Source organism: Molothrus ater, chromosome 1 (assembly GCF_012460135.2).
Source record: "Molothrus ater isolate BHLD 08-10-18 breed brown headed cowbird chromosome 1, BPBGC_Mater_1.1, whole genome shotgun sequence".
Lineage (NCBI taxonomy): Eukaryota > Metazoa > Chordata > Aves > Passeriformes > Icteridae > Molothrus > Molothrus ater.
The window spans coordinates 33,708,713-33,720,905 of NC_050478.2; the positions used below are offsets into that span (position 1 = coordinate 33,708,713).

The 12,193-nt window shown below is 38.5% G+C and overlaps 1 protein-coding gene across 1 annotated transcript; it reads left to right on the forward strand.

Moving 5' to 3' along the window:
* The first annotated feature begins 791 nt into the window (after positions 1-791).
* On the forward strand, positions 792-7,537 carry NFE2L3 (NFE2 like bZIP transcription factor 3). The gene is given in 5 exon segments (XM_036378758.1): positions 792-912; positions 1,327-1,431; positions 2,286-2,369; positions 4,726-5,523; positions 5,525-7,537. Coding segments are annotated over 5 exon segments (1,461 nt in total). The 5' UTR covers positions 792-852; the 3' UTR covers positions 5,939-7,537.
* Positions 7,538-12,193: the final 4,656 nt, after the last annotated feature.

Consider the following 12,193-nt stretch of genomic DNA (forward strand, 5'->3'; position numbering starts at 1 on the left):
ACATAATGTATTGGAATATAATTTCTAATGAGTAGAAACTGTGTTAGGCATTACTGAAGGAAACTCTTCATTCCTACATCAGAATGACAGATGAGTGCCCTGTAGATCTAGTTGTTTTTACAAATGGCTGTTTATAAAGCTGAAGTTCTCTTCCAGTCTTGAAAAGAAAGCACAGAAAAATTGAAAGCCAACAAACAAAATTAGTTTAAAATGAAATTAATTTTCATATTTTTAAATATTTAAATAGAAGGTAAAAAAATGAAAATAATGTTAATTTGTTGAAAAGTTATATTTAATTTTTCTCCAGAGTCCTATTTTTGAAATTTTTATATTTTTAATGTGTTTTGTATGAAGGAACAATTTAAAAACTTTTATATGTTTTGATGACTGTTACAACTGCAGATTTTATGTAGTTTATGCTTTCATAACAAACCTCTAAATTGTTTGCTGAGATTTTTAGAACTGAACACTATCTCATTATCTTTGCTGCTGTTGAAAACTTGTCTTTTCTGCTCTTGGCACAGCATTTTTCTGGGAATACCTGGAACTAATGCAGTGTGGCCACTTGGTTTCCTGGCTGCCACTCCTCTGAGTTTCACATTTTAATAATACAGACTTGCCCTGCAAAAGCTGAAATATGAAAATATTTTTAAATACAAACACATTCTTTTTAAAAATAGGAATCAGCACTGATTCCTTCTTACTCTAGCAAAACTCCAGCCCTATATAATAAACAATGAAGAAGTCTGATGATACGAATATAAATAAAATAAAACTTGAAAATTGCTTCTGAGGCCTCTAAATTTGAACAATCTCATCACTGGAGATTGAAAAACTCCGTTACTTGGATAAATGAAAATGGGTAATGTCTACATGGAAGTGATGGGAAGCAGAGTTGCTGCTACAATACAGGTAAGGAAGGGATTTTGCTAACTTGTTATGTATAATTCCTGCTTTATGATTCCATCATTGAGTTTCTATCTGGCTTGGATATGTTGTTGTGAAATGACCTCCAAAAGTCACTCATAATGAGTCCAAAATTTTCATGAAATTACATTGTGGTTCTTTGTCTGGTTTAGAGGAATTTGTTTCCAGCATCCATTTCTACTGCAGATGGGTTCAGTGCCTGCCAAGAGGTGGTGGCTGCCCCTCTGAACTGACACTAGTCTTATTTTGTCCCCAAAGTCTACACACACACTTCATCCCCATGACCTGTTCAGTGCATATTTTATTTGGAATGCTATCGCTGGAGGAGAAAAAAGTGCCTTTTAAAGATGAATTTTGAGAGCATGCTGTGTAATAGAACTGTTTTATTTGTGTCTTCAGGATGTTGACCTGAAAGCATGTCAGGGAGCTTTGGATGACTGCTGTCCACCTCCAGGAGAGGATCAGCTGGAACTGCAAGAACAAGAGGAGAAAGACAAAAATCAAGTAAGTGATAAAAAAAAGGGAAGAAGAGAAAACTGAAGAAGTGAGGGAGGATACAGAACTTATCACTAAGATAAATAGTAGTGAAAAGTTTTGAAAGGAATAATTTATTTCCTCTTTTTATTTGAAATGTTCCTTGCCAGGGCAGGAAAGAAATGCTCACTTCAGACAGTGCTTTGTGAATGATGCCCTTGTACACCTTTTTGAAAATTGCCTCCTTCCCTCAATCCCCCACTATTTTTTGAGTAGTTGAAATATTCAGAGGTTTACAGAAAACACTTGCAACTAATTATTTTTTAATTTGGGTTTATTTTCTCCAGTATGAAGGTGTTGTGCTTGTGGGCAAGGATGTTTTTGCCTACAAACACTAGCGACATGGATGCTAAATTATACTGCTCTCACAATTTATATAAAGCTTGATGCTCAGATGTAGAATTACATTTGGGGCACTGAACTCTTCAGTTCTGCTCTCTCTAAGCTGCAATGAAAAGAGCACTCCATTTTCTTGAGACCTTGTGAGAGCTGAGAATGTCCGATCCAGGTGTCTTGCCAGCCTCTGTTTGCCACTCCCCTGAGGGCTTGGCTTTGAAAAAATACCTGATTTTTCCACACTGGTGGGGGGAGGTACAGCTTCAGAGGAGAGCTCAGGTCTGCTGTTGTGGGCAGAGTAGGCATGCTCAGGCCATGGAGCTGATCTGCTCATTCTAGCAACATGTCATCTCCCTATCAGGATGAAGACTTGATGGTGGGGTCAGCAGCAGCGTGGCACGGTGCTCTGTTTCCTGTCAGACTTTGATTTTTACCTCCTTTTAGGTGAAATAACTGTGCCTTACACCATGTTTCTCTTTTTGTCACAGAGCAACAGCAACCATGTAGATTCCATTCTCTCCTTAGAGGGCTATTTACAGCTTCTGTCATCGCAGGTGGAAAACATGCTAGAGGTAAATGAGAAAATACAGGTATTGCCAATAGATTTGAATACAGTCAGCAATTACTCTGTTTTATCAAATAAAACCACCACAGCCTACCCTACCCACTCTGGGAATTTATTGGCAAATCAATGTAGTAAAACTTACCTGAAACTGCTAAAGATGCTGCTATCCACCTTTTACGGCAGCTCTCATTTGCTTTACTTGAAAAATTTTCCCCAGCAACTTTTCTGGTGTAAGAGCTGTGTCTTTACTGTGATCTGGTGTTCAAAGTTGGATGGAGCCACTGGACAACAGTTAGTTCAACTAAAGTTGCCTTTCTAAAGCCTAATACCAGTTTGTATTTATGCAGCAGCTCTTGCTGTGTTTCTCTAGAGCAACACTGATTTATTACATTTATTACACATTTATTTATTGTATTTGTGGTGAAAGATTACATTTGTCATAAATATTGGGTCAAGTGCTTACAGGGTTGCTACTCTCAAGAACAACAGATCATCTTCACTGCAAATCAGATCTGTCAGCATTAGCAGTAAACTCATTTAGTGTTTTGGGTTTTTTTGTATTTTTAAATCTTGTGGCCTTCTGATACTATATTTTACTTTCTGTGTGCCCATCTTCACAAAAAACAGTTGTTATCTTAACTGAAGTCTCCCCCTCCTCCCACAGCTCATAGCTGCAATTATTGACCATAAAGCTACTCCCTACATTCCTCTTTTGCAATACGTCAAGGGCATCTTATATACACTTCCCATCATAGGATCCTCTTCCGGGGTCATTAGTGTTTTCCATATAACTCCATGCTTGTCTTGTTTTGGGAATCTCTAGCTTGGATAGTACCTTCTAGCCCATAAATTAGCCTCCTCTTCTGTTCAGCTCTGGAAATGGATTGCACACTAATGAGACATAGAAGTTCATCAGTTTAGTTTTCTCTGTTCTCAAAATTTGAAAGGAATTTGTCTGTAGCCTTTATACAGCTATTACAACACACAGTAACACGTTGCATATTTTATTTAACATCATTAATGCACTGCCATCTTGTGACAATCTATCTGTTGAATTTGGATTGATTGTTTCTGCTAAGTATCAAGTCTTTACAGTGAGTGGAATTTTTTGATAGCTGACTTTCTAAGAATCATTCTTTTCAAAGGATTAGTTGAAAATAGCATCTCTATCCCACAGACTGCAGGTGGTCTGGTACAAGGTAACTCCCTAGGAGAAATAAGGCAAGACCAGCTTCTTGTTACCTGAGGTCCCAGTAAGCATAATAGGGAACCTAAGATGTTCTGGTCCTTATGATACATCATTCTTTCTCTGTGGAAAGTGCTTTTTACATGTTCACTGAATGGCAATCAGAAAGTTCTTTCCTGAATCACAGTAAGGACACTCAACTATGGAGGAATCCTATACACTTCCTACTTGATGTATTTACATTCTCAAGTACTTTGTATCGATCTAGTTCATGACTCCACTGCCTTTGTGCTCCTGAGACCCAGCAACTCTAACTCAGGTCCTCAAAAGATGGGCCTTAGTGCTACTACAGCATTACCAGTCCAGTTTATTGTTCGAACATCAGGGCTGAGGGATCATATATCAGCTTTGGTTTTGTAAAAAAAACCCTGAGTAGTAATTTAAAGTCAAGACATCCACAAAAGGCATGACTTGGTGGGGGGGATGTTACCTCCAAACTGATCAGTAAAACAGTTCAGCTGAATTTTGGATGCAATAGACTTCAGTTAACTGGAACTAAACAAAATGTGGCACCTCACAGGCCTGAAAACTTCATGAACTGTGAAATAAGTAGTGAGACTGCAAAAGCACAGTCTTAATATTCCTGTCTTCCACTCTTTTCTTCACTGCTGTCCTTACCAGTTAACTTCTGCAGATGAGCTATTTATCTTCTTAAAAAAGTTTGGTTTTTAACAGTGTATCACCTTGAACCAGCTCACCCTTGAATCATCAGTACCACTGCCAGGGAAGGGTCATGACCACTCCTGCCAGCAGGACATTTTTCTTAGATCAGATCAGACAGAACACATAGGCCACAGTTTGTACACTCTGCAATAGTCCCGTTTTTCCCTCTCAACCCTAATTGGTCCCACACTGTCCTTTGCAAGTCCTTCTCCCATTCCTTCAATCACTTCTCACTCAGTCTTCCTTCTTCCTTTTGCCACATGCCAATACAGATTATGCTTTATACAGATGGGAAACAGCATTCCAAATAGCTAGAAGATTTTTAACATACAAAAATTTGGTTTTAATAGAATAAAGTAGTGGAATGTTAAGAAATGTTCGTGACTGTTTAGGCAAGGGATGTAGAAGCATTCATTTTATGAAAGATCTCATTTTTTTCCCCTTCATCTTTTAGGTGAACTTACTGGAAGATACACAAGTTGCTACTTCTAGTAGAGGCCAAGACCCATCATCCTCACACCACAATATAAACTTGACCCAGACACTTCACAACAGTTTCAGTCCTCCTGATGCCATACTACTAAGAACAGACTACCCCACTCAATTAAATTCAAAACCAAGACACTTACAAAGGCAAGAGTTCTTCCCTCAATCAAGCACTGATATCACAAACCCAGAATCACAATTTCATGGGTCAAATTTGACAGGGCTGTTTTCGGCTGCTGATCTTAGAAATCTAACAGCCCATGATGATAATTTTGATGAAATTAAGCTCATGTCTTTGGCTTTGGAGGAAGGCTTTAGTCCTATAGAAGTTTCTCAGATCTTTGAAGAGCCTGGCTCAGATTCAGGACTACCTTTGAATTCAAATCACAGCACCACCTCTTATTCAGTCTGCTGTGAAGGTTCTGTTGGGTACAGCAGCGGTGTTAAATCTGCTCCTTCGCACGGCTTAGGAGCTGTTGGTGTCCACTGCCAAGAAAACATTAAGCACAGCCATGTGGAATATCCAGGTGTTGCAGAGTGTTCTACAGAAGCCATGCTTCAGCAGTTTCTTTATAATCACACTTACAATCAGCTGCCAAGTCAAGCAGCATCCACTCCAGAGCCTTATCAACAGATGTGGATGAAGAAATCAAACGAAGTGAAGGAGAGGTGCCATAATTCTACTGCGACAAACCGGAGCAGAGATGAGTGGCGTGCAAAAGCTCTGAGAATACCATTTTCAGTGGAGGAAATTGTGAGCATGTCCTGTTGACTCTTTCAACACCATGCTAGCAAAGAACCAGCTGACAGAAACTCAGGTATCACTTCTACGTGACATCAGGCGAAGAGGAAAAAACAAGGTAGCTGCCCAAAAATGTCGTAAACGCAAACTGAATGCAATTCTTAACTTGGAAGAAGATGTGTGTAATCTCCAAACACAAAAGGAAAGCCTTAAAAAGGAGCACTCCCAGTGTAGCAAATTAATCAACCAGATAAAGCAAAAATTAAACAACTTGTACCATGACATTTTCAGTAGACTGAGAGATGACCAGGGTAGACCTGTTAACCCATGCCAGTATGTCATTCACTGCAATAGCAACGGTAGTGTTTTCATAATACCCAAGCACTTGGCCAAATCTGAACAGAAACAAGATAACAGAAAAGAGCAGAAACAAAAGTAAGATGACTGGAGATGACCTAAATCACCTTTATTTTGCCTGAAAGGATGATAAGAGTACTTGTGTGACAACTAAAGGTCAGTGATTACAGCAGTTCAAACAGAACCTACACTTGAGGAGAAACACTCTATGTTGAAGAGTCTGGAAAACCCAACCAGCTGTGATTTGTTAGAAGGTCCGTGAGCTGAGGCTTCCGGATGAGGAAATCTGTTCAGTTTTAGTTAGAATTAAAGGAGCTAGACCATCAGTGTAGTGTAGCTTTAGAGACCTAGGTTAAAACTAGGAATTTGGTTACTGGTAATGGGGGGCAGAGGGGAGAACACCTGTGAGAGATAAAGTCAACTTTGGATCAATGTTACACATGAAGGAAAATGTTTTAGTCTTGAATACTTGACTCTTTATACAGAAATGATCTTATTTTATTCTCTAGCACTGAAAGAAAAATTATAGTTCTAGTGCATCTTCAACTTAAACTCACTGTGGATTTACATAGGCTCAAGAGATAAGTGCATGCTTTGCATTTATTCAGAACAGTTCTGCTTTTCCTGGTTTTCCTTTGAGGAGAGCAGCCCAGGAGGCTACTGCATTTTTTCCTCACTACTTTCAGCATCGTAACTCCAAGTAAAGATAGCCTGCCACTTAATTTTACAACTCATACACTCAACCTGCAAACATACTAAAAAATAGTGTCTGATTCAATATTTTCTTACCTTCATCCTCTGCAAATAAATCATTCTCAACTTTCTTCCACAAAAATGACCAATGGTGAAGGAGTTTCTGTTCTGTTTCCTAGTGACTGTGATATTTATTTGTGTACCTTCTGTTTTCCTTCCATTTTGACACATTCCTCAAGAAGTACTTGAGTTTTTCTCTGTGGCTTTTTTAACTGGTATTTTTAAGTGTTTTTAATGTTCCGGATTTAATTTTTTAAAATATACATTTTACTTAGTCTTTAAATTAAGTTGAACCAATTTACTGTTTATCTATACTTGTAATTTTGAGGTTACACTCTGATAGTGCTCCAAATGAAAAGTTTTTTGGTTTGACATTTATTTGTGCTATTAGAAAGAAGTTTTATTCACTTACATACTTACAACATCCTATCCTTTACTGTTTTACAGCCTGAAAAAGGTCTGCAAGAGCAATGGCCTAAAAGGCCTGTAATGAATGATAAGGAAAGAATGTTGAGGTATATTATTATGAAAGTAACTACTAATATTGATTTCTAGATAACAAATACTTCTTGTTAATTTTATAACTAAAACACATAATTATAACAGGTATTTAAAAAGTTCTCATTGGTCATGGCATGATGACAATGGAGCAAACTTACATTCAGGTACAATAAAAAAATATCTTGTACCAACCATGTAAGAACTCCACATACAAGCTTAAATGCCAAATTATACCTGCTGAAGAAACAAACCACTACCATGGAAGTCACATTGGCTACTTGCACTTATCTGTAACAAAACTGATACTATCAAGTGATATTTTCTAAAAAGGGAGCCCTAAGATAGTGCCAAGTGCACTGAATTATCAATAATGAAATCAGACTGTTTGAACAATTTTCTCAGCATTTTCTATTAAAAGATTTCTTTAAATAAATGTGTGCATATGTTCTTTATTGATTTCACCACAGTCTGAAATTGCTAAGTGTACATTCATAGCAGAAGGTCTTATTAGTGAGGGTATGCTATTTTTTGCTATTGGTTAAGCATCAGTGTGAGACATACCTATCCTAATCAGTGTTCACATGGGATTTGTCCACTGGCTAGATCACCAACTCCACCCAAAACATGCAGTAGGTATCAGATACATATGATGAATTGTTAACTTTAGTTGCAGGGGAAAAAAGAAGTGCATATTCAAGTCAGCATGATCATAATCAATTAAATGACGTAAACATTTTAAAATCCACGCACTTACTCTTTGCAGGACAAGGTCTTTAAACCTACTTCACTGCCTACGTGCACAAATTCTCATAGCTACTTCATTAGGCTCACAACTGAGAAATCCAGAGAGCCAAGTATTTCTGCTTTAGGGCCTCACACAGGGAAGAAAAAAAAAAGCCTTAACTTTTTGGTGCCCACTCCTTCAATAGCAGTGGCAGGTGAGCTCTGTAGATTTTTGTAAGGCCAGCTGCTAATGGAGTATTGCATATACCCAATTGGGAAACAGCTACACATTTACATTTTAGTACATGCCAAAAATAAAGCATACCTGTAACCCTTTCAGAACACAATAATGGAAGACCCTCAGTTCCTCAGAACCAAACAAGAAACTCTACTACAAAAAACTGAGCTGAAATACTGATTTTGGGCAGACTACAACAGTATTGATGATACAATGAACTTTATGTCTGGATGTGTATTTTTTTAACCATCAGCTACCTGCCCACAGGACAAAACAATAGGTGGAATTCAGACTGATGTCCTGTTTTTAATTGGAGTAGACACTCATTTGAAGTGTCTTCTTCCCTTTCTGCAACTAGCCTGTGTTTAAAGAAAAATTCCAGACACACACACAAAATCCACACCAAATTAAAAATTCCCGAACATGGCCTGGTCTTGGCTATGCTTTATAGTTCCACTTCCTTAAACGATGTGTGCTTAGGCTAGCCAGCTGAAGCTTTTAATGCACTTTATGTACTGGCCTTAGACCATATTTGCAACCTCTATACCAAAACAGAGACACTACAGAATTGAACTTTTCAGGTAAACAGGACAAATCAAAGTTGTTACTGAAAGGGTTGTAAAATGTGGTAACACCTGACTGAAGTCTGTCTTGTCTTTATTATTGACAGATCAAGATTTTCACAAAATCAAGATCCCAAGTGTACAAACCAGGAGCTTTATTGCATGGAAAGACACAGTATGGTATCAAACCTACTCTGCAGCCAGATGGCACAAAGATATTACAGCTGCATCCTACCTTACTAACTACTACTCTGTTGAAACACAAGTCTCTGAGGTTAGACTGAGAACACTTACTAAATATAATAAATAATAAACTAGGAAACCACTAAGCTGATGATTGTAAACATAGCTGTTGACAGCAACAAAACTCAGGAATACCCAAGTGGGAGTGATCATTAAAATACTGGTCCCATGACAAAGCTTTGAAGTAGTCTGTAACACTTCAATGCTAAACTGCATTTTCGTTATGTTAGTAAGAGCTTATCTGCAAGAGGTTAGGAAAGGTGAGATGAAGTAAAACACTGTGTGGACTGTATACCCATTATTGATGGCAGCAACACGTACTACAAAGCATTACCTGCTGGCTGCTCCAAGATGACTCCTGTTCTGGAGAAACATCCACCAGCAGCCAAGGCAAGCTGAGTACTCCATCCAACTGCAACCTCAGTGGATGCTATTTGAGCTGTAAGGCTGGACACTCCCGTAGAGGCATCCTGTGAACAAGCGCTCCCAGAACACACAGCTGAAACACTGCACGCACTTTAAATGACTACTGCAGTACTGCACTGAAGTGCAGCTTTAAATTCATATTTTAGGTTTTATTCAATGGCTGTGGCTTTTTACAGTGCCGAATTTTACAAGCTTAAGGTGTTCCTGCTCAAGAGCTTACAATCTAGTTTTAGATCGGGGAACCAGAACAAACTTCAATGAGGAAAACGGACAGAGCACTTCATGAGTATCAACTTGTCAATGTTTGTCTCAAAACACACACATTAGTTCATCTCTGGGAGTCATCTAACAAGAATCTTGAGGACAGAGGTGGCAGAGACCTATAAATAAGGCAACAGGACACTCAACACCAGGGTGTAGTGAGAAACTGTTTATTAAGTAAACCAAATAGAGATGGCAGATGTAACCACGTGAAGTCGTAGTACTGTAGTGTGTATCTCTCATGAAGTACTGCTAGACACCTGCTGCACAGCTACTACAACTCCATGAAGGCTACCAGCCACCCATTTTCATACATTATCTCCAAATGAACATAAAAAGGGGAGGGAAGAGTGCTGGTAACAGCAATTTTCTAGGACTTTCCCCCAGGCACCCTTTTTTGTACAGTGAAGCAGCATGGGAGGTCTCACAAGGTGCCTGAACACTGTTGACCTAATGTTCATAGCACTCTGTCAGGCAAGTCACAAAGGTCTTATTTATACAATTTTACTGCTGATGAACAAACCAGTTCTTGCTCCATTAACTGGAGTAACTCCTGACAAAATTTCTGTGCAACACAAACCAAAAGTAGCTGCAAAGCAAAAACATGACTGTTAAAAGGGACAGTACTTTCGCCAACATGGATTATTACCCAGGCAAACCCTTCCATCGTTGGGTCCACTCCTATCCTTGACACACTGAATGGTATGGCTGAATAAACATGAAGAGAAACAGCCATCTCCCTTAGGTGGAAAAGCAACAGCACTACTATGGTAGTGCTCACTTGCATCACACGCTACTTCAAAAACCAAAAGGAACACTAAACCTACAGGGAATGCGCAGCCGCAGTATGTTCCCAGCAAATTATCCTCTACCAATGAGGCAAAGCTGCCAAAACAAACTCAGCTGACAACTGTTTGAAAATTCAGATCCATTTCTGGGGCTTGGGTTTTCTTCCCCAGAAGCGATATGATTTCATCACAAAGAGATCACGTACATTCACCATCAAACTAAAAGAACACAGTCTTTCCTACACATAACAAAGTTCAAGCCCTGTTCATTTTACAGCATTAACAACTGTTTGCATTTTCTTGAGTGTTTTTTAGCATCTGCAGCACAATAGAAATGAAGAAAATTCAACTGTCATTGTATATAACACAAAGTCTGAGTGGCCAGAACCCTACTACTGACGTCTTTTCACCATCACTTTATAAATACAAGTCATACTCGATTTTTGGGTGTTCTTTGGCTCACATACCAGTTAGCAACAAGCTACGCTGTTTTTCTTTCTTCCCTCAGTTTGCTGCATGAAGTGTTCACTGGGGGAAAGCTGGACCTAGTACTGACAACCTGATCCTCAGCTTTTAGTACCTGGAAACACTGCAATGTCACACTTACTTGGAAGACTAAGTCTGTAGTGATGAAATCCCACTTGATAGAAAGTAAGAATCCATTGTCTACAAATTGATGACCAGTACTTGACCACACAATACTGCTTTTATTTGAAGTTGCTAACCTCCAGTATTAGGTTGAGTGAAAACCGTGACTTGTCTCACCACATTTGTTGGTGACCATTGTTGACTGTCACAAGCCTTAACTTTTAAGGCCATACCAAGAGAAAAGTCATCAAAGTTCAAAAGCAGGACATCAGCAAACTTAAAAGACACCAGGTTTTCAAGACTTGAAATATCCAGTAATTTCATTCTTGCACAGTGCTGTCTCCCCTATACGCTCCCTTCCCCCACTGCCATCAGATCAAAATGAGAACATCCTCCTTATGGAAAACATACTCAATGCAAGTAAATTTTAAATCTTGTTGCTACACTACTGAAATAGTATTTTAAACAGAAAAATTACTGCCCTTTAAAGTGGTTTGGTTAGTTTTTTTAAATGGTGTATGAATGTGGACTTGGCAACTGTAAAGAAAAAACTTCCATCAACTACATCTAAGTTATAGGAAAGAAGGCAAATTCCTTAGGATCTGGTCATTCTGTTGGAAAGAAGAAAGTAAAGCAGATTTGTGCGTCTTCATTTACTGCTTCCGTTAGAGCCCACCGGTTACCTATTCAAGTATTTCAAAGTTCAACTTAAAAAACAGAAGAAAATTGTATGTGAATCCTTAAACAGTATTAATAAAGGTTAAAGACATGATTCTGCCAAAGCATATAAATTTCAAGTTTTGAATAAACCATGCATGAAGATAAGTGGTTAAAACAGTATAACCTCAAGATATCTTCCCTTAAATACACTCCCAACTGAGCTTTCCCAAGTTCACACTTGGTGTTTGTTTTATTGGTTTTGTTTGGTTTGGCATTTTTTGTTCTGGTATTTTCCTTCTGCCCCCAGATGCAGCTATGGGTAGTAAGTTTTGTACAGCAGGAATTCTACATTCCAGTCAGTCTGTCTGTCTTCATGCTAAAAGCACTTTAAAAGTAAAAAGGATAAAGCTCTTGTCCTATTGAAATCTGACAAACTGGCTTTGGTGGTAGTTTCATTAACAGTAAAGTATGAGGTAATAAAAAACACAGCCAAATAAAGCTACTTTTAAGCACTTGTGTCCAACAGCAAAGACATCAGCACTTTTAAATTTGCAGCGCTGTTTCTCCCAAAAGAGAACAGATGCCCATGGTCA